The 21,394-nt window shown below is 39.1% G+C and overlaps 5 protein-coding genes across 7 annotated transcripts; all 5 read left to right on the forward strand.

The window, feature by feature from the left end:
- The first annotated feature begins 656 nt into the window (after positions 1-656).
- On the forward strand, positions 657-2,600 carry LOC106452952 (probable glucan endo-1,3-beta-glucosidase A6). Its single transcript, XM_048780066.1, has 3 exons — positions 657-880; positions 957-2,252; positions 2,361-2,600. Exons 1-3 carry the CDS (start codon positions 709-711, stop codon positions 2,396-2,398), a joined length of 1,506 nt encoding a protein of 501 aa, XP_048636023.1. The 5' UTR covers positions 657-708; the 3' UTR covers positions 2,399-2,600.
- Positions 2,601-4,774: 2,174 nt separating this feature from the next.
- On the forward strand, positions 4,775-6,936 carry LOC111202888 (probable serine/threonine-protein kinase PBL3). Its single transcript, XM_022696024.2, has 4 exons — positions 4,775-5,828; positions 6,036-6,171; positions 6,256-6,514; positions 6,626-6,936. Exons 1-4 carry the CDS (start codon positions 5,481-5,483, stop codon positions 6,681-6,683), a joined length of 801 nt encoding a protein of 266 aa, XP_022551745.2. The 5' UTR covers positions 4,775-5,480; the 3' UTR covers positions 6,684-6,936.
- A 1,408-nt stretch (positions 6,937-8,344) lies between these two features.
- On the forward strand, positions 8,345-10,343 carry LOC106452953 (UV-B-induced protein At3g17800, chloroplastic). Its single transcript, XM_013895154.3, has 2 exons — positions 8,345-8,967; positions 9,418-10,343. Exons 1-2 carry the CDS (start codon positions 8,591-8,593, stop codon positions 10,163-10,165), a joined length of 1,125 nt encoding a protein of 374 aa, XP_013750608.2. The 5' UTR covers positions 8,345-8,590; the 3' UTR covers positions 10,166-10,343.
- A 460-nt stretch (positions 10,344-10,803) lies between these two features.
- LOC106452954 (translation initiation factor eIF-2B subunit beta) lies at positions 10,804-13,738 on the forward strand. The gene is made up of 10 exons (XM_013895155.3): positions 10,804-10,991; positions 11,120-11,190; positions 11,264-11,418; positions 11,501-11,791; positions 12,213-12,342; positions 12,452-12,559; positions 12,659-12,761; positions 12,835-12,960; positions 13,042-13,235; positions 13,346-13,738. The coding sequence occupies exons 2-10, from the start codon at positions 11,138-11,140 to the stop codon at positions 13,416-13,418; spliced, it is 1,233 nt and encodes a 410-aa protein (XP_013750609.1). The 5' UTR covers positions 10,804-10,991; positions 11,120-11,137; the 3' UTR covers positions 13,419-13,738.
- Positions 13,739-13,861: 123 nt separating this feature from the next.
- Positions 13,862-18,520, forward strand: LOC106452955. 3 transcript variants are annotated; one of them, XR_007339592.1, is made up of 3 exons: positions 13,862-15,673; positions 16,129-17,198; positions 17,283-17,508. XR_007339592.1 is itself a non-coding variant. In XM_048780067.1 (2 exons), the coding sequence occupies exons 1-2, from the start codon at positions 16,895-16,897 to the stop codon at positions 17,756-17,758; spliced, it is 780 nt and encodes a 259-aa protein (XP_048636024.1). In that variant the 5' UTR covers positions 15,502-16,894; the 3' UTR covers positions 17,759-18,520. The 3 variants fall into 3 exon arrangements, 1 of the variants encoding a protein (XP_048636024.1); XR_007339591.1 differs by having other exon boundaries at positions 13,862-17,198; XM_048780067.1 differs by having other exon boundaries at positions 15,502-17,198; positions 17,283-18,520.
- Positions 18,521-21,394: the final 2,874 nt, after the last annotated feature.

Consider the following 21,394-nt stretch of genomic DNA (forward strand, 5'->3'; position numbering starts at 1 on the left):
TGAACTTTTACTTCTTTATTACAAGACGACCGTTGAGATTTGTCTAGAATTAAGACACCGATGAACACTGTTTTGTAGTATGAGTATTTATATTCATAACACCCTTTTCTCTCCAAACAATTGCCAACTCGTTGAAAGACCCGAGATTATTACTATTTTAATTAATACTACTACTTACTAGAGGAATCAATATTAATACATTTTTAATGAACAATGAGAGTTCAAATCATTCCTGGTTCAAATGATTTTAAAATCATGTGATAATAGTTCTTCAATTACCCCACTCCCACTGGCTAATTACACAAGTACCATTAAAATATGACCTACACTAAAAAGTAAAAACCAAACCAAAACATGAGTATTAAAAATCGAATGGTAAATGTCGACTTGGGTAAGAAACAGTCTTTCTAGTTATATACACTTGAAATTTGGAATTGATAGTCTCTAATGTTAACCAGCTGTGTAAGGTGTTCTGTCATTTTCTACATTGTGTGTTTTGGCAAGTTCTTCAGAAAGTAAGTATTCACCGTACTACACCCGAGGTTAAAAAACTGGTCATGCATCATGTTAAATACAGTTTCTACAACTAAAAAGATTTACCACTTTACCAGTCTTCTTTTAATATAAACAATAAAAAAAAACATTGTATCTAATTAATACACTGCATTGTACTATCTTACTCAATACTCAAACCAGTCTTTTTTTTTTATGTGGAGCACGCAAACACTAGCCATTAAATATCTCCACTCTTCTCTCCTACGTTCCTACCAAAAACTCATATCTTCTCCACAAACGAAGAAGGAGAAGAACACAGCTATCAGCTCCACCATCATGAGTGTTCTGCATCTCCTCACTCTCTCCCTCCTCATCTCCATTTCAGGTATAACCACCTCTCACCACCTCCACTAACGGCGGCTTAATATCTCATCCAAAATGTCAATCTTTTTTTCTCACAGGAGCCAAGTTCTCCGGCCGACCAGGAGTCAACTACGGCCAGCTCGGAAACAACCTCCCGTCCCCCTCCGACTCAGTCACCCTCATCAAATCCCTAAACGCGAAAAGCGTCAAGCTTTACGACGCCAACCCATCAATCCTCGCCGCACTAAACGCCACCGACATCGTCGTCTCCGTAATGGTCCCCAACGAGCTCATCGTCAACATAACCAAATCCAAAACCCTCTCCGACGACTGGATCAAATCCAACGTCCTCCCTTTCTACCCCTCCACCAAGATCCGCTACCTCCTCGTCGGCAACGAGATCCTCTCCTCCCAAGACTCCGAGCTCAAATCCGCTCTAGTTCCAGCAATGCGCAAGATCCAACGCTCGTTGAAGACCCTCGGCGTTAAAAAAGTCAAAGTGGGGACCACCCTCGCCATGGACGTTCTCAACTCCTCCTATCCACCTTCCAGCGGCGAGTTCCGGTCCGATATTTCCGGTTCGGTTATGAAACCGATGCTACAATTCTTAAACCGGACGAAATCGTTTTTATTCGTCGACGTGTACCCGTACTTCGCTTGGGCCCAAGACCCGGCCCATATAAATCTCGATTACGCCCTTTTCGAGTCCACCAACGTAACTGTAATGGATCCGGTGACGAATCTTACTTACCACAACCTCTTTGATCAGATGATCGACGCTTTCGTCTTCGCGATGAAGCGCCTCGGGTATCCGGATCTTCGGATCTGGGTCGCGGAAACGGGCTGGCCCAATAACGGAGACTACGACCAAATCGGAGCGAATATCTACAACGCCGCCACTTATAACCGTAATGTGGTCAAGAAACTCGCCGCCGAGCCGCCTGTTGGTACTCCGGCGAGGCCCGGGAAGGTTCTCCCGTCGTTTATTTTCGCGCTTTACAACGAGAATCAGAAAACGGGTCCGGGTACGGAGCGGCATTTCGGGCTCTTGCATCCGAACGGGAGTCAGGTTTACGAGATTGAGTTGTCGGGGAAGACGACGGAGTATAAGGAGTCTTTGCCGGCGCCGGAGAATAATGAGGGGTACAAGGGGAAGATATGGTGCGTTGTGGCGAAAGGAGCGAATTGGACTCAGCTTGGTGATGCTCTATCGTACGCTTGCTCGCAGGGGAATAATACCTGTGATTCGATTAAACCGGGTGGATCATGTCACAAACCGGATTTGATGGTTTTCCACGCTAGCTACGCGTTTAGCTCTTATTGGGCTAGCTTTCGGAAGGTCGGTGGGACTTGTTACTTCAATGGGCTCGCCACTCAGACCATTAAAGATCCAGGTTAGTCAATTGCTAAAGTCATTAAACAAACTAATTCGTGTCAAATTAGTTCCGGTTATGTTTAAACCGGAGAATGATTTCGGGTTTGCTAAATTGTTGTTTGACCAGGCTACGGACGCTGCGAGTTTCCGAGCGTGACATTGTGACGACTTACGAGTTACGACAGTGTCGTGAAGAGAGAGACATACGAGGAAAGACCGCAAGGTGTTACGGCTCTGATTAGCAGACCTGGCACGTGAAACCGCAAGATGTGTATGGCTTTACTAGAAACTGCAAGATGTTGTTTATTTAATTTGTTCCCCCTCGAATAATAAAAACTCTTAGGTAATAAATTGATTTTTGTCTGCTCTTACCGTGTGCAAGAACCAATAGGTGCATTTGCTCAGGGTCTAAATTTTCTATGTCGGAAATTAACGTATTTTCAAAACTTTAGGGAAATTTTTACTCTCAGATACACATTTTGTGTTATCAATTTCATTCAAAGGCACATTGTGCTATAGCACATTTTCTCATGCTGTCTTTATTAATATAACCCTCAACTAGAAACAGACCAATCTAGTTAACCAAAAACATTTTGCTTCCTTTTCTTTTATTTTTTACAACCTACGACTGCTTTTACTTTTTCCCTTTTCACATTTTTGATTTATCTTCTTCAACCCCCGATGAACCCTAACCTCATGCTCCGGCGTCTTCTCCTTGATCCAGAAAGATGATCTGAAATTGAACTCAAATCAGACCTTCCCCAACCCTTCTCTCTTCGATTTTCTGATTCTCCTCTCCGAATCCCCCTCTCTGTTTCACCATATCATCGTCTCGCCTTCCGCTTGTCGCCCCAGAAGTTCTTTAGCGTTCCGGTCCAAATCAAACCTCCCCAAACCCTTGTCTCTTTGATTTCCTGTCTCTCCTTTCCGGATTTGCATCTCTGTTTCACCATATCATCGTCTCAGAAGTTCTTGAGATTTTTACGTTTCTCAGCCCAGAAAAGCTTCACACTAACCACACCCACTTAACCACAACAACACTTTCACGACATCCACACCCTAAACAAGCGGTCCACAACAAAACACAACCCACAATATTGTTATGTTAACCACGTCCATCCTAACCCTGGCCTCAAAGTAGTCCCTACATTCAAACGACTAGACTGAACATACCTACCACAACCATAATCATGTCGTCCACGCAAAACAAAGCTTAAGCAAACCAAAACATCTACAACCACAACCCTGTCATCCATGACACTTCACCCACCTAATCTCAAACCCAGACCACAACCACACCCTAAAATTGAATTCTTCCTCTACTACAAAATTGAAACTGACCACAACCACTACACCACCTTCATAACTAAGTCATAACACATTCCACTAAAGCTTTTTGGTTACCACATGCCAACCACCAACATGTCATCCATAATGAACCACAACACCCGTCTTGCACCACAATCAAACCACTAAACCTGTCACACTAACCACACCCACTTAACCACAACAACACTTTCATGACATACACACCCTAAACAACCAGGTCCACAACAAAACACAACCCACAGTACTGTTATGCTAACCATGTCCATCCTAACATTGGCCTTAAAGTAGCCATTACATTCAAACGACTAGACTGAACATACATACCACAACCATAATCATGTCGTCCATGCAAAATAAAGCTTAAGCAAACCAAAACATCTACAACCACAACCATGTCATTCATGACACTTCACCCACCTAATCTCAAACTCAGAGCAAAGAGTTGTCGAAGAAGACGCATTTATTACGGTAGCTATTAATTACAAGCGAAAACAATAAGGCTTTTCTGAGCCATTAGATCGTTTTTAAAAAAATGATCCGACGGGCATGATAGAAACACTCAAACCCAGACAACTGCTTTTACTTTTTCCCTTGTTTCATTTATTCCAACGAGATTTATGATCTGGTTTGGTTCTTTAAAGAGAACATGCTCTTCCCATTCACGCTGGTTTATAAGCGAACGACTTTTTGGACAGCAACAAAGATACATGTCCCAACTTTGTGTGTTATAACTACAAAGTATCTTTAAGAGTGAACAAAAGACACAATGTGTCTCTCAGCGTAAACAACTCAACTTTAAGGCCTTTTTTTTTGCGAAATTGTTTTAATTGTCCTGCAACATAAAAGTTTGCATAGGGTCCATCAAATAAATAAGACGGGCCTGCTGCTAACGTGATGATGCTCTAAAGAATACGATACCATAACCCTTTTCACTTTTCAGTAAATAAAAAAGTCAACATATGAACTTTATGTCTTTGCTCTTCGCTTTTATACAAAGGTGTAAGGATTGTACTTGTACGTTACTTGAGAATTCACAACTTCATATCATAGACATGAGTCACATGACCAGACCAAAAGAAAAATAAAAGAAAACAAAAGAAGACTAAATCTAACCCTGAAGAAAGTAAATTAAATGCGAACGAATAAATCTATCTATATATAAAATTGTTTGCCTCTCTCCTGTTGCGCCACCTCAGCGCCAGGTCAGAAAGTCGACTTCTGTGGTGTCGACACGTGTCCCGTTTCACAAAACGCATCACTTCATTTTCGTCTGAAATCTGATGGGCTCCAACTGTGGGCTTTTAACGTAAAGCTTAAAATTTGTTCCGCTCCGATGAACACCGGCGGAAGAACCAACAGACTGTCGTGACATCGTAGAAACCAGGTGTCCAAGCCAGTTCGAAGCTCCTTCAACACTTGCCGTCAGATTCAGCCACCGTCGGAGGAGTCCCGCGGCCACCTGCGCCGGAATCGAAAAACCTAAGCGCCTGAAAACCTTAACCACGGCAGTCGCGTCGAGTCGTCTCCACCTCTCAAGTCCGACTAGACACACGCATCTTCTTCTTTCACGGAGGCAAGGAGAAGTCACACCAGAAGGAACACAGCCCATGAAACTGCCATCCCCGGAAAGGAACCTCCGTCGGTGACAACCCTCACTTCAATCGAGACACAAACCCTAGATCTCGATGTCTAACCCGCGGAACCAGACCTCCTCTCCGTCGTCCTCATAACAGAGCGTGGAGGCCATGGATACTGGCGAGCCACCAAGACCACCGAGCCTTCCTAGAGGTCACAGCACCAAGTGACCTTTTGATTCACCGTGAGAGAGAAAAAGAGCGCCTCATAATTAATTTGCCATGACACCATGTTCTTGAAGTAGTTAACTTTTCGGTTCATAATTTCCCATTTTGATGTAAGAATGTGGCACTGTCATGGTTCAGAAGGTGATAGTGATACTGAAAGAATCTCAAATCTTTCGTATCCGTGGAGTTTAAAACCTCTGATTACAAGAAAGAGTGAAGCTGGCAGCGCTCTACATGCACCGAGCAAAGAAGGAGACGTCGTAATCCATTCCCAACATTTGAAGTCCTTTACGTTAGACGAGCTAAATAATGCTACAGGAAACGTCTGTCCAGAGAGTCTCATTGGAGAAGGAGGGTTCGGGTTTGTTTACAAGTGTTGTATTAATGGTGGACCTCGAATCGACCTCGCTGTTGCTGTTAAGATGCTTAAAACTGAAGGGTTTCAGAGCCACAAGGAGTGGCAGGTAAGCTTATTTTCAATAACAATTTTAGGCTAATCATAAAAAAAAAATTGACAATTTGGGAATCATAAGGTGTATGTATAGTACTCTTCAAAATTTAGAAGCTAAAGCAAATGTTTTTTCTGGCAGACTGTCTAGGACCGGCCCTGGATTTTTTCTAGAGGCTAATATAATGAAAATGTTTTACTTTTATATTGTCTTCTCCACAAGAGGGAAGTGAATTATCTAGGGAGATTGCATCATCCAAATCTGGTGAAATTGATTGGCTACTCTTTGGAAGACGAGAACTGTCTTCTTATCTATGAGTATATGCCTAATGGAATCTTTGAAAATCATTTGTTTGAAAGTAAGTAAAGAAACTCTTTTCTAAATCCAACACTTATGGTTTTATCCTCCACATTCCTCATGGCCTGAGTTGTGCTCATTCTAGGAGGTTCCAATGTGCTTTCTTGGTTACTACGTATGAAAATCGCGATTGGTGCTGCTCGAGGACTATGTTTCTCGCATGATGCTAAGAACCAAGTCATTTATAGAGACTTCAAAGCATCAAATATCCTTCTTGATTCAGGATTCAACGCCAAACTCTCAGATTTTGGACTGACCAGAGAAGGTCCAAAAGATGACCGTTCACACGTGACAACTGCAGTCATTGGTATACAAGGTTACACAGCTCCAGAATATCTACCCAGGTTAGATCTACACGTTTAAATAATACATCAATATCAACCTGATTTTGTTTACATGAACTGACCTCACCCATTCTTGGGCACTGCGTACTTGAAACATCTCATTACTTGCAGTGAAAGCAACAGGCTGCCGTACAGGTTCACGAAGACACAGGAGGTAGCATCCCACTAATTATCATCCACTTTAATGCTTCAGCAACAACATCATTTGCAAAACTACAATCAGAACTATGTTGAGAGTCTTCACTCTGTTTTCATTTTTACAGTTGGTCCACAGAAGACTCTTATTTTATACGTAGAAACATATAAAAATAATAGTAATAGATTGTACACCCATAATATTGCTAGGTCAAAACTATACATCCAAAATTCTGATGTAAGGACATGTATATCAATCAATAATCATTATTAAATTTCAAAAATAATATACACAGAAAGAGTCAAAAATTAATTACCAAGCCCATAACATTCTCTTCATATGATCAACACTCTGATAGACAATAAATACATGTAAAATAATATATAAATATAATTGTATAGTTCTATTAGTTTGCTAATACCAAAACATGTAAAAAAAATAACTAATATGTATAGTGTTCTATAATATAAATATATACTATTCCGGTTCAATTTTTATTTAACATACATCCCGCCCGTAGGGCGGGCCGACCCTAGTATGTTAATACAAATATTTAACGCCAGCACAAATCCTAGTCCAACGTCTTTTGTTTTCCTTTTTATTTAACCAAATCCAAGCTCTAAATTTAACATTCATACTCTAAATCTAACATAGCCTTGGTAGTCTTGAATTTCAGTCACTGTCTCCTATTACCATATTTGAGTCCAACTTTTTGAGGAATGGGTAAACTCTACAGCAGGTTGTGGACCCAAAGTGACAACAGACGTCAGGCAAATAATGTACTCGGCTGTGACAGGAGCACCACTTATCTTATCAGTTTTTTTTTTGCAGGCTTATCTTATCAATTAATAATTCAATAACACGATTCACGAGCCATTGCTCATTCAGTACGCTGATTCTAAAAAAAAGCGCTGTTTCTACTTATAAAATTTATAAGTGTATGCTTCCAATATGGGAAGCATATTTTCAGAAAGCAAAGTTCAATGTAATATGTCATTATGTCAAGATAATACTGTAGTATGTTAGCCGGACGGTAAATCAAAACTAAGATAACTTTATTATAGGGAAAACGATTAATGGTTACCACAATAACGAGCTGTATCAGTTCCAGTTTACAAGTGAAAATGGTACAAATTTTGCTTATTATTTGTACTCGAAGCCGTGTTTCAAGTGCAGTTGAGGTGATGATTTTAAACTTAACTAGCACTAAAGTACTAAACCAAATAATCAAAACTGATAAGTAACTTGATGCTTGTAGTTGAGATATTGGATGTGTTTTATTTTATATACAAGGTGGCTTTAGACAACACGAAGAGGTCCAACCACATAATATTGAAAGACAAAAAAAAACGACGGGCCATCTTTAATCTGTTTTATATCATTGTCAATAATTGAAATTAGGTGCCAATCTACACCAGAAGACCACTATAACACTATAATCTATGGGCTTACATATACAAATATTAACCACCTGACTATCATGAATATGACTAGGAATCTCGAAGTTTCTCCATGCTATTTACACACTATACTATCAGACAAGTGGGTCAATCAGAGAGATGCATGCAGTCAAAAGAGGATAAACTCGAGAATAAGATTTAAAATATAAATCGAGTAATTACCTAACAGCCAATGAGATGTAGCCACCTGTCAAGTTGGAGATAAGAGAATAGGAGCCAAGCACCGTGAGTCGTGAGTCGTGACCGACTCCAAGGAGCCCACAGAAAAAAAAAAAAAAAAAAAAAAAGAGAATCAGTTTATTTTGAAAAATTGCAAATAGAGAAGAATATTTTAAAAAGATACTCTCTCAAGCCTTATCCAAAAAATACGCCACTTTCTCCCACTAATCCGCTGAAAAAAATCAGTCTTCTCCGTAACTCTCTCCACCACTGACCCTTTACAACTCATTCTAGGTTTTTCGTTTTGCTCAATCGCTTTCGATGGATACTTGTCTCTCAAATCAAGCGGCGCTCTCGTTTCTCCCCTCGCGTTTGAGGAGACAGAGCGGCGATGGAGGCGGAGGCGGTGGCGGTGGCGGAGGAGTATTTTCCCTCCCGGCGATGCGGAAGGTTCAGTATAGGTCGATGGTTGTGGTTGCGACGGCGGGGCAGAGCCGGTGCGAGCCTGGAAGCAGCCTCAACGCGCCGCTTGAGCTGCGATCGTCTCAGGGGAGGTTTCTGAGAAGCGTGTTGCTTAACAAGAGGCAGTTGTTTCACTACGCGGCTGCTGATGAGCTCAAGCAGCTGGCAGAGGAGCGTGAAGCAGCTTTGGCTCGTATGGCTCTAAGCTCTGGTTCTGATGAAGCTACTCTCCACAGGTCCGTCAACTTTTACTTATTCTTAGTCTCCTAAAGTTCACAAAATCTTTTATATACTTACTGTTTTCGTATTCAGCACGCAAGCTTGTTTGTACATTCTGAATATGAGTTATCTGAATCTTTTGTGTTTGATTAGTTTAATTCTGTTTGTAGTGATCTTAGAATCATACTGATGATATGGATAACTGAAACAAGAGACGCATACAGCTATGATTGTTTGGTGCTTTTTGTGCTTTTTCATACCCTGCCTTGCGAAGCAAGTTTTGTTACTTTTCTTGTGATTATTCATGTTAACACTGTTTCGCTCATCTATTTAGATTCCTGCATGTGTTATCAGCTTTGTCTCCAATTATTGTGTTGTTTCTACAGCTCTTTGTTGCATGTTAGACCATCTTATACTCTGTTTTTACTAAACCCTAATTTCCTGATTTTTTTTTGTGTGGTTGGCAGAAGGATAGCTAATCTCAAGGAACGTTACTGCAAAACAGCAGTCCAAGACATAATGTACATGCTAATATTCTACAAATACTCCGAGATACGAGTCCCTCTCGCTCCTAAGCTCTCTAGATGCATCTACAACGGAAGACTTGAGATCTGGCCCACCAAAGACTGGGAGCTAGAATCAATCCACACCTGCGACGCCCTCGAGCTCATCAAAGAACATGTCTGCGCAGTCATCGGGCTACGCGTCAACGCATGCGTGACTGACAACTGGGCGACGACGCAGATACAGAAGCTTCATCTTAGAAACGTATACGACGCCTCCATCTTGTACGGTTACTTCTTGAAATCCGCTTCCCTAAGGCACCAGCTCGAGTGTTCCTTGTCGGATCTCCACGGAAGTGGGTACCTGAAAGGTCCCGTGTTTGGCTCCTCGTTCACGACGGGCACTTCGCCGATCTCGGCCAAGGAGCAGCTGAGGCATTACATCACGGGGTTTGACGCCGAGACGCTGCGGAGGTGCGCGAGGCCTAGGACGGAGGAAGCGAGGAATCTGATAGAGAAGCAGAGTTTGGCTCTTTTTGGCGCGGAGGAGAGTGATGAGACGATTGTGACGTCGTATTCGAGTTTGAAGCGGTTGGTTTTGGAGGCTGTGGCGTTTGGGACGTTTCTTTGGGACACGGAGTTGTATGTAGAGGGAACGTATAAGCTCAAGGAGAATGGTAATGCAGAAGAGCAAGAGAACAGAAGCATATGAACCAGCTTGGCCAAAGCTTCATGATCCTTTGGTGTAGTGTGTATATAAGAAGTTTCTGCTGAATCTCTCAGGCAATTATTTCTTGTATAGCTTTTTACTTAGTTTGCAGTTGTTTCTACGGCCGAATAAGAATGGTGTCCTTATAAAGAAATAAGGAGTGTTAAATTTTGTCGGTTTAGTTGCTTTAGTTTTCATATTTGAAAAACCATAATAAAATCCGAACCAACCATGAAAATAAAAGTTGAATTATAAAAAATAATCAACTCATTCAACAAAATCAAACAACTGTGGAAGCCTTAGTCCCGCGGTTTAACTAAGGATTTATTGATGCTTTTACATCCAAAGGTTTAGACTTCAAACTCTAAAAAATGTAAATTCTGCAGATTATAGAAAAATGGTTATAAGTGATTTTTTCAACATGATGTATGGCATATCATCAGAGATTAATTTTATAAAACGGCTAAGAAATGTATTTTTACAAAATGATAGAATTGTCTGCTATAAAATCGTTTATGTAATATATCGTTATGGTTGTAATAACATAATCAACCAAACGTTTAAAGAAAAATCAAACAATTAGTTTCTTTTGGTGTAAAATCAAACAACCAGTTCTTTTGGAAAATGGTCATTTAGCGAGGCTTTCGTTGGGCTTTCATCTTTAAAGCCCAAAAGGCCCAAATCTTTAGACCTATCAAACTCCCATTTCTCACTATAGTGAATGAATTGTAAACAAACTGGTCATCTTTTTCAATTCCGTTTCTCTCTCTCGCCGGAATATTCTGTCTACTTCAGCTCCTTATCATTCGCCACCGTCGCGTATTCGCCGGTAAGCATACATCCTTATCTCTCATCTCCCTCTCCTTCCCCTTGGAGACATTTAATCTCTCTCCTGCCGCGAATCGCGCGTGATTTGGGTTTATGGAATCTAACGCCTCTGGTTTCAAATTTTCTCAGTGAATTTGGATAAGGAAGATGCCAGACGTACAATCAACGGTGTTGGAGTTTGTTAACAAGCTCAGAAAACGGTATACATTTCTATAATTCGTAAAACCCTTTGTTAAGAGAGTTTCTGATTTGATCATACGTTTGTTTATACAGTAAGATCGAAGGCTCACAGGCTACAGCCAAATGCACCGTAGAGCTACTCAGGTCAGTGATATCTCAACAGCGAGTGCCTCACTCAAACCAAGCTTTAGCTCTTATCGATGCTGTGAAAGCCGTCGGTGAACAACTGGTCGCTGCAAATCCTGTTGGTATGTTGTGATTCCAACTTGTGTAATTTCTCTTCATGAATCAAAGGAATGATTTTTTTGTTGGATATGATGATTTCTGTAGAGCTTGCGGTGGGGAATGTAGTGAGACGGGTGTTGCATATCATAAGGGAGGAGGATCTCTCTTTAGCTACGGCAGCTATGGCTGGTTTGGACTTGCTTGATGGTAGTGATGACGATGGTGAAGATGATAATTGCAAAGGAGTTGGGTATTCTGCTATGTCTGCGGCGGTTGCTGCAGCTGCAGCTAGGAGTACGTTACGCCCTCCGTCTTTGCAAACGCTTCTCGAGGGGACTCCTGAGTCTGCGGCTGTTCCTTACACTTCGTCGTCCGGTGCTGATTCCGAAAGCAAAAGTAAGTGTACCTTTCTCCATGGCTGTGTCTCTTCTTTGCAAGTGTTATTTTTTTTTTATCAGTAGAACTTTTTGCTGCCTGGTTTAGCTATAGCCTCGATGCTTATGGTTTTCTTTTGGAACTGTCTAAGACGGGGACTTTAATTTGAGTGTAAATGGGTAGTTTTAGGCTTGGGAAAGTTTAGGAACTGTAGAAAGCATTGTGATTCTGGTAGTTCTATTGCTGGATTTCTCTGTGAATTTGTGTTGCTGAGTTACAGAGGTAAACAAAATATTCATTTTCTGTTTTTACAGTCTGGTTTTAGGTGGTTCATCTCGCTTTGTTTGAAATTATTTTGATGAATCATATAGGCTAATGTTGTGTTTGGTAGCTAGAATATTTTCATTACTTGTTGATATTAATGTGGTGAATGTACTTTTAGCTGCGGATAAAAGTTCAATAACTCGGAAGCTGAAGCATGATGTTATAGAAGGAGTCAATCAGCTTATCCTCGAGATTGCCGGTTGTCATGAGCAGATCGCCGAGCAAGCTATAGAGCATATACATCAAAAGTACTTTTCTTCTATGTACCATTAATTTTATGTGGCATGCAGTAGATGGGGAACCAATATGCTCGTTTGTCAGTGATTTTTCCTTGATGATACATTTTATTTTAATCAGTGAGGTGATTCTAACCCTGGGTAGCTCAAGAACAGTACTTGAGTTTCTGTGTGCTGCAAAGGAGAAAAAGAGATCATTTCGTGTATTTGTCGCCGAAGGTGCTCCAAGGTTTAGTGTCTCCTTTTTCCTACGTTTCATCATTACCATCGTCAGTGTCCATTTAACTCAGTTTTATCGGCTTCCAATTCTACTCTATTATATTGGTAGGTATCAGGGCCATCTCTTAGCAAAAGAATTGGTAGCTAGAGGTCTGCAGACCACTGTGATCACTGACTCTGCAGTGTTTGCTATGATATCTCGAGTGAATATGGTACATTTTTTGTCCTGCCCAGATCTAAATTTTCATGTCCCTGGCTTCTAAAAATTGATGTGGTAATGCACAGGTTATAATTGGAGCTCATGCAGTGATGGCCAATGGTGGAGTTATAGGACCTGTTGGAGTCAACATGGCTGCCCTGGCAGCAAAAAAGCACGCAGTCCCATTTGTGGTTCTAGCCGGTAGTCACAAGGTTGGTTTCAAGTTGTTCAAACCAGTGATTGCTCTCATAAACCTGAAAACTCGACCTAAGGCTTTTATATATAATATACAGCTATGTCCACTCTATCCTCACAATCCGGAGGTATTACTAAACGAGCTGAGATCTCCTTCTGAACTGTTGGATTTTGGTGAATTCTCTGATTGTCTGGATTTTGGAACGGGTTCCGGGTCTCCCCTTCTTCAAGTTGTCAACCCAACATTCGATTACGTCCCACCAAGCCTTGTTAGTCTATTCATAACCGATACGTAAGTCTCATATTTATATTTCTTTTCCTTCTTCTAGATTAGTACGTTTTGATGGCATTACTTCGTTTTGGTTGTGAAGCTGATGATGGTTGTTCTGTTTTGGGTTACAGGGGAGGACACAACCCATCTTACATGTACCGTCTTATTGCCGACTACTACTCTGCTGATGATTTGGTGATGTAGAGAGGTATTAAGGACTTAGTTTTTTTTTGGGTTATTTGACCATACAAACGCTCACTTGGTTGGTCAATTCACAATTGGAGGATACATGTACATTGCGCAAAGCGGATGCTCAATGCTTGTGAAAAAGAAATAGAAAGAGAACATCTTCTGCGTCTTTGATATTTGTCAGGCAAGTGTCTTCTTTTTTCTTCAACACAACATTTTTCTTGTTTTTGTGTCTTTTTGTATTTTTTGCCAATTATAAGAGTTGCAAGGTTTAAGATTGTGAGGCTATGCATTGGTTCGGTTCGGTCCAATTTCTATTATTATTTCAGATTTGATTTTTAATTTGAAAGTGGGAAGCCCATTAACCATATTACTGCCGCCTTACTGTGTCTCTATTAAAACAATAATATCAAATGGGAAGAAAGATGTAGAGAGAGGAGAGAACTAGGGTTTACGACCATGATCCAAGGAAGTCTCCCTCTTTGCAATAAGATGAGAACCAATGTTGTTGTTCCTTTGGATCTGCAGATTGAGATTCTTAGCCGGTTGCCTTCAAAATCCCTAGTTAGGTTTATGCTCGTATCTAAATCATGGCAAGAAATCATCAGCAGCAAGAGTTTCATCAGATTAAGATCTTTGACTTGGCCTTTGCGTTTCCTGCTCGTTTTAAAGGAATTCGACTACCAAAAGGGACGCCTAACCTTCAACTTCTTCTCTTCATCTTCTCTATCGTTGTCATCAACATCAATATCAACCACTTTTCTATCCAAAATAACTTTTCCTCTCCGTCAAGCCGGGCATCCTATATATTACGTTAATGGTCTGATAAACATTGGTGATATCATATGCAACCCTTGCACCGGAAAGACCGTATCTTTACCAAAGCTTGCCGCTAGTGGAGGAAGTATAGGCAGACGCTTTTTCGGATATGATCCTGTCAATAATCAGTACAAAGTATTGTGTATCACCCACCATAATCTTGGAGGACACGCAACGCTGCAGTTTAATCGCTATCATGTATTCACATTAGGAGCTAAACCTAAAAAATGGAGATTTATCGATTGTGGCATTCCTCACACAGATTGGTCTAGCTGTCTGTGTATTGATGGGTTTGTGTACTACATTGCGAGCACAGACGCAGGATTGATGTGTCTGATGAAATTCGATTTGAGCTCTGAGAAGTTGAATATCTTTGCTAGAGCCTCTGAGGAAATGAAAGCTTCGTTTTCACATTTCAACAGTTATAAAACTTTGATAAACTACCATGGCAAAGTAGCCATAGCCATTCAACGTTCTCACTTAGTGCCGTCAATTGATTTGTTCGTTTTCGAAGAAGGAAAACAGGAGTACAAAGCGAAGTCTTTCAATAATCTTCCCCGGCTTAATTTACGTACGAAATGTGTTATTAATCATATGGATGATACTATTTTTGCACCTGTCTATTCCGAAAGTGAGGCTACTATTATCCACCACGATTTCAAGGGACACAGTTTTAAGAAGATGAAGTTTGAAGTTGATGTAAAGAAAGATTGGTTTCATGAAACAAACTATTTTGTGGGTTACGTAGAGAGTCTCATGATGATTTAAGCTAGGTAGAGTTTATTATTTCCCTCGTTTGTTGTGGGACACTAAAGTTGATGTCTCTTATCTCAACATGTTTTTTTTCTCTTTTGGTTGCTTTCACTCTTCCTACCGGCTACAGATATTATTATTCTATTTATTCGATATATATATTGTTGCGAGCACGGACACATCAGTGTGTCTGACGCGTGATATTCGATTTGAACTATGAAAAGTTTGACTATCTTTGCGAGGACGGACACACAGGCTGCGGACACATCAGTGTGTAATATTTGTAGCATGGCAAAGTAGCTATAGCATTCTACCATGGTTTGATTACTTGATTAGATTTTATATAGGGGGTGTAACGATGTATTAGAAAAGTCAACAGTAGCATCTTTATATAAGGAGTTCAAGTTCTGTCTAAATCAAATTTGAAGACTTGAATTGCACTCAAAATCAAAATTGCACTTAGGCGAAGGACCTATGGTAATTGATAATGGGCTTGGCCCAAATAAACGGCTAAAAAGCCTTTCTTGTTTTCCTCTCATTATAAATACCAGTGTGCCATCTTCAGACCAAAGTTTCTGTTTTCTTTGGTCGGGGTTCTCTAGAGAGAGAGAGATTCTTTCGTCTTGTTGAAGAACAAACCCGACATTCAAAAAAGAAAAAAGAGAGACACAAACACTATACACAGAAAGAAAGAGAAGGTATATAGATAGTATACATACTCATCACCAACACATGGAGATTTATAGAGAGAGATGTCTCTCACTTTCTTCGTTGTATTTCACCATTCTCTCTCTCTCCTCCAAGATCTTCCAATCTCCCTTCATATCTTGTTTTTTTTTTATGATTTTCAATTTTCAAAAACAAAACTGTTTCCAAGAGCACCGTTAGTTTTCTATTTTCCCACGAGCTGACAGTGAATTTTCGTTGTTTTTAGCAAAATTTTGATCCGAACGATGCTCGAGAGAGCTAATTTACGATTTGTTTCTATCTGAATTTCCTCAAAGATTTTGTTTTTCTTACTTCCTCTTGCGCCAATTGCACTAAGCAATCCTCGGGGTTTGTGATTTTGTGTTCCGATTGGTTTTTAAATTTTTTAGGGTTTGATTGGATCGGATCCTCGAATTGGACTTTGATTTGGTTTTATTACTACTAGGATCGTCCCTCGGAGGTTAAAGACTTGTCGGGGATTGTTGGATTGTAACGGAATAAAGTGAAATCTGTCGGGAATTTTGTTCACATTCTGTCGGAAAGAGGTTGTCGGCTGGCTATAAGGTGCTTTGAGATGCTCATATCTTAATCTGATGGGCTATTGGGTGATGGTAAAGAAAGTTTGGGAGCTTTTAAAGTGAGATTTTGTTGGATATGGTGGGCTGGATCATAGTCTCTGATCTGGTTAGGTGCCACTGGGATAAAAGATCTAGAAAGTAACTGAAGTGGTTTAAAGTATTACCACTTTAAGAAAACTTGAGAGGGGGATAAAAGTGCCAATGTCTCGTTGCTTCCCGTTTCCACCACCAGGATATGAGAAGAAGGTTAGAACCGAGGAGGCAGACTCTTTAATAAAGGTTAAACTCATAGAATCTACTACTCTCCTTTGAAATAGTGATAGTGATCTTTCTAAGGTCGTAGATTGAAATCTGCAGGAAAGGCAGAAGAAGGAAAAGAAGCACAGAAAGGATAAAAAGGATAAAGAAACAAGCAGAGATAGATATAAGGAAGGGAAGGAGAGAAAAGAGAAACATAGAGATAAGAAAGACAAAGAAAAGAGCACGACTTCTCAGGACAAAAATAATGGTAATGAGGAGTCTAAGTTTGTACAGGACCTGGCAAGAAGGATTAGCAATGAAGAAGAAGAAGCTAGAGAGAGTCAAAGTGTGGGGAAGAGTAGTTTTCCCTGTGGAGTTACAGAGAATTTTCCCATGGGAAAAAGGTCTGAAAGTGCGGTTGGTCGAGTATCCTCTTGGAGAGATCCGAAAGGAACTGAGATTATGGTTCAACCAGTGGGGAAAAAAGAGCTACAAGAGCTGAATCACCTCAAGCAAAGTGTGACTAAGGGTGATAAGTCATTGGATAGCGAAGAGAGAAAGAAAAGTGAACCAAAGTACACAAGTCAAGAGAACAAAGAAGAGAACACAGAGGCGATCAACAAAAGTAAACTCAAATATGTAGATAATAGGAATATTGGCAAACGGAAGGATCATGAGAGGAACGGATTCTTATATGGTGAGTCATTCTTAATGTGAATAATGTTGATTAATTATTCTACTATTGTTTGTCTCTTAGCTGGTTGTTTAATTGTTATGTCAGAGAATGGATCTAGGCTAAACAAGATACATAAGCCAGTTGCTTCACCAGTGTCATCCGTAGAGAACGGAAGAAACTTGGGAGCATATCAAACTCCTCCGAAGCCTGTTACTGAGTTGCAAGAAACAGTGTGTAATCCAGAGGTCAATGAGCATAGAGTAAACGGTTTCATTGATCCTCAAAAACACAAAAGCCACTGTTCAGCTATTTCAAACGGTGAGGCATCAGCGAAAAAGCGGCCTCACTCAGACTTGAAGTATTTGGATCAGATACTGAATGTACCCAAAAGGGAGGAGTTGCATGAGTTTGATGTAAGTGAAGAACAAGAGTGGCTACTTGGTCAGTCTAGTGTGAGATTATCAAAGAAGCCAAAAAAAGTTTCTAGTACTTTGTTGGATGAGACTCTGCAAGTCTGGAACCAGGCTCTTAGTATAGAAGCTTCTGATACTGTAGCTCTTCCATATGTTGTTCCGTTCTAGTGGTAGATTAGAGAAGTAGTTAGAAAATCTTTATATGGGTGGAAGAAACAGATGAAGCTATCCGCTGATCAAAATCTAAAGGTCAAAGGATTGCATGGAATCAAGTGGAAGTATGAATTGTCTGATGTTTGGAGTTAATACTGGAGGCAAAACGATCCTTTGATCCTGGTGGAACTCTTGGTCAAGCAGTTGGGTTACAGGAACATCATGTGGGTGTTATAGTCATGATGAAATCACAGAGGTCGCACGCACTGGAGTAATTAACAAGAAGTCATGTCTTAGACTTTGAGGTCTCAAGTACTGGTAAAGTGTGATAAGAGGAGCTTACTCAATGGTTTGAGTATTCCAGCAATGATAAGTATGGAGGCAGTGATAACACTGCAGAAGAAACCTGTCAGCTGGATCATGGAAGCAGTCATAAATTCTAGTAAACTCTTGGTTGTTTGTAATCACCAAGTTATAGCAGATGGGAATGGTTTCAAATATCAGTTTTCTCGTTTATTCCTTGAGGACACAGTGAGTATAGAGGGGGGGAAAACTGATAAGGTCAGAGTACAGTGTTCTGAAGTAGAAACAGAGTATTGCAGGAAGAGTGACAAAGGAGGAGAAGATGCAAATGGCTTAAAGCTACATAAAGAAGAGTGATGCAAAGACTCTAGTTGAAAAAGTTGGATAAAATCGTGCAAACGGTCCAACTTGTGGGTTATCCTCGTTTGTGGAGCCTTCAATTTTTCTAAAATCGTTTATTTACATACATATATATATATATATATATATATATATATTCATATAGTTATATATAAAATATAAATGTAAATGTAAAACAAAAGATCCAAAGTTAAATTATTAGTATATAGTCGACAAAAAAAATATTAGTATATAGAAATTTAATAGATTTTTGCTATTATGATGAATAAAATAATAATAATAACAAAATGTTTTTTTTCATAATGCCATTAAAGTTAACCATGAGGAATTATTTGAAATACCATAAAGTATTATTTTTAATATTATGTTTAACCAATAATATTATAATATTTGAGTTTATGGTTTATTATTTAGGGAGTGGTTGAATTTATAAACTTTTATAATTATGTTATAAATGATTTTTAAATAATTTAGAAGGGTTAGTTTAATTTTTCATAATAAACTTAATGTATTTATAAAAATGATTGTAGTAATATTAGAATTCTCCAATCAATAATCTAAAATTTTCTTTGAAAATAATAAATAATTTCAAACTATATCTCTGTTAAAATAAAATGAACAATAGCACTCCTAATTTTTTTAGGACTGGCTCTCGGAATTCTAAGCACATTCCATTGGAGAAGATAAAAAAGAAAAAAAATTGTTTACGTTGGTTTGTTTTAAGTTTGGGTTGGATTTTTTTTCGGTTCAGGTCCTTTGACCTTATACATTTGAATCTAACTGGATATACTTAGAAAATTTCATGTTGATTTCGGATCGGGTCGGTTTAGATAGATAATTTCTATACATGTAAAAAACCACAATATTCAAATATAAACGATTTTGGTTTGATTTTTGGGTCTTATGAATTATTTTTAGGTATTTTTCATGTTTTCATGTCGATTTCTTTGAAATATTTTGGATCTTTTGGGTAATTTTTTTGAATTTTTATGTTTCTAGGTTAGTTTCTTTGTAAATTTTAGTGTTTTGAATATTTTTTGGATCATTTTCATATATTTTGGCTTGGTTACATGATAAATTTTTGGTCTATTTTATAAATTTTGAATATAGTTTAAGGTGATCCGGGTCGATTTTACCTTATACCAGCATTTACATCCAAAGTCATATACCTGAATTAGATATTAGGCAAAAATGATTAAAATTTTGATCCATTTTTTACCTTTTTAGGTCTAGGTTAAAACCCACAAATCTTTCATTATGAGATTTAATGGGGGTAAAAATGATATGATTTGTATCCACTCTAAACCAAATCTTTATTGGATCGTTTTAGTTCAGGTCTTTAAGGCCGAATAAAATGTATACATGTAATTTATTTTGTTGCAGATGAAATATGCAATTTTTTGAAAAATGTTCGTTTTTTGGAAAAGGATCGACCTTTTTCCCTCTCTCATAAATAACATGGTATCTTTTTTTTTTGTTGAGTAATATGTAAAATTTATTCAGAAAAAGTTTTTTTTTTCTTTTTCAGATAAAGTATTTTCTATAGCCTTAGCTACTAGAAATAGAACATGATTTTGAAATACACTGTCAGCATGAAACTGCATATTACTCAAAAAAAAGAGACTGTGTTATTTATGAAAGAGGAAAAAGGTCGATCTTTTCGCTTTGTTTTTTTTTTGAAACATAACTTTTAATTAAAACGATCAAACGTTGTTTAGTGGTACAATAAATGCAGTTTCGTCTGCCAGGATCTGTTTTGCTAAAACTAAATTTTACATATTACTCAAAAAAAAAGAGACAGAACATGATTTTGAGTTCTAGAGTTCCATCTGTGATTTTGAGATACACTGTCAGCATGAAAGTCCTGATAGTGGTGACTCATCCTTTCCCCAATTCATTAAGAAGGCTCTTCCACACTTAGTTCCTATGTTGCTAGAAAAACTGGGGAAGTCTGAAGAGGGTAAAGATGCGCATATCTATGGCTGCAAGGAAATACATTTGCCTCGTTAGCAGAATGAGTGGAGATGAAATAGTACATATTGCAATTCCATTTATTCGTGAGAACATATTGGAGATTGGGAGCTGGCGACACCGGGAGGCTGCTATTAGTGCTTATGAATCGATTTTGGATGGCTCAACAATCAACAAGCTTTCCCCGCATGTTACTGGATTGTTGAGATTTCTACTTCCCACAATCAAGGACGAGAATAATGTACCAGAGACAGTGAGCCTAGTTCTCTCTCTCTTTTATGATGATAAAAAACCTGACGGGTGCTATAGACTTGCCTCATACGAGACAATCTCAATCTCAGATGGAAGGGTTTCAGAAGCATCAGAGGGTTACAGGTTCGGACAACACAGTCTCAGCCTCACAGCAGCCGAAAGTTATAGAAAAACTAACTGTCTCAAAGAAGAAGTCTCTTATAGAATTGATGCCTTTGGTGCGGGGGAATTTAAATTCTAATGGTGAACTGGAAAAAGAGATGTGGAAGATCTTCTTGCTTGAAGAAGAAAAAAGTCAAGTAATTTTAATGAAATTTCTAAGTGCTAAGGATTTCAGTGTGAAGAAATCATTGAAGATGCTCAAGAATACATTGAAGTGGAGAACGACTATGAGAATCAAAGAACTTTGTCAAGGGCAGTCTGTGGTGGATCATCCTACTTCGATTTTCATCTACGGACATGATCGAGAAGGCCACGCAGTCGTGTATGATAATGTCTACAATGATTTTCCCAAGAAGATTTTCGATGATAGGACTGAATTGGATTGTACCGTGTCTAGTTTCCTCAAGACTTGAAAACCACATAAATGCACTAAAAATGTTTGGATTATTTTTTTACTTGTTATTACACATATGTAGTCATTTCTTTTAGAAATAAGTTCAGAAACATATATATATCCCACATTACCATTCAAATAGTATTTGTCGTATTCGTTTAGGTTTTGATTAAATTATTGCGTAGGTGCTATCATTATGGCTTGCATTT

Source organism: Brassica napus, chromosome A5 (assembly GCF_020379485.1).
Source record: "Brassica napus cultivar Da-Ae chromosome A5, Da-Ae, whole genome shotgun sequence".
NCBI lineage: Eukaryota > Viridiplantae > Streptophyta > Magnoliopsida > Brassicales > Brassicaceae > Brassica > Brassica napus.

Coding starts and splice junctions, on each gene's coding strand:
- LOC106452952 (XM_048780066.1), top strand. CDS start 709: ATGTGGAGCACGCAAACACTAGCCATTAAATATCTCCACTCTTCTCTC. Junction 881..956: donor CCTCCTCATCTCCATTTCAG/GTATAACCACCT, acceptor TTTTTCTCACAG/GAGCCAAGTTCTCCGGCCGA. Junction 2,253..2,360: donor TCAGACCATTAAAGATCCAG/GTTAGTCAATTG, acceptor TTGTTTGACCAG/GCTACGGACGCTGCGAGTTT.
- LOC111202888 (XM_022696024.2), top strand. CDS start 5,481: ATGTGGCACTGTCATGGTTCAGAAGGTGATAGTGATACTGAAAGAATC. Junction 5,829..6,035: donor AGAGCCACAAGGAGTGGCAG/GTAAGCTTATTT, acceptor CTTCTCCACAAG/AGGGAAGTGAATTATCTAGG. Junction 6,172..6,255: donor TGAAAATCATTTGTTTGAAA/GTAAGTAAAGAA, acceptor TGCTCATTCTAG/GAGGTTCCAATGTGCTTTCT.
- LOC106452953 (XM_013895154.3), top strand. CDS start 8,591: ATGGATACTTGTCTCTCAAATCAAGCGGCGCTCTCGTTTCTCCCCTCG. Junction 8,968..9,417: donor GATGAAGCTACTCTCCACAG/GTCCGTCAACTT, acceptor TGTGGTTGGCAG/AAGGATAGCTAATCTCAAGG.
- LOC106452954 (XM_013895155.3), top strand. CDS start 11,138: ATGCCAGACGTACAATCAACGGTGTTGGAGTTTGTTAACAAGCTCAGA. Junction 11,191..11,263: donor GTTAACAAGCTCAGAAAACG/GTATACATTTCT, acceptor TTGTTTATACAG/TAAGATCGAAGGCTCACAGG. Junction 11,792..12,212: donor TGCTGATTCCGAAAGCAAAA/GTAAGTGTACCT, acceptor ATGTACTTTTAG/CTGCGGATAAAAGTTCAATA.
- LOC106452955 (XM_048780067.1), top strand. CDS start 16,895: ATGGGAAAAAGGTCTGAAAGTGCGGTTGGTCGAGTATCCTCTTGGAGA. Junction 17,199..17,282: donor GAGGAACGGATTCTTATATG/GTGAGTCATTCT, acceptor TTGTTATGTCAG/AGAATGGATCTAGGCTAAAC.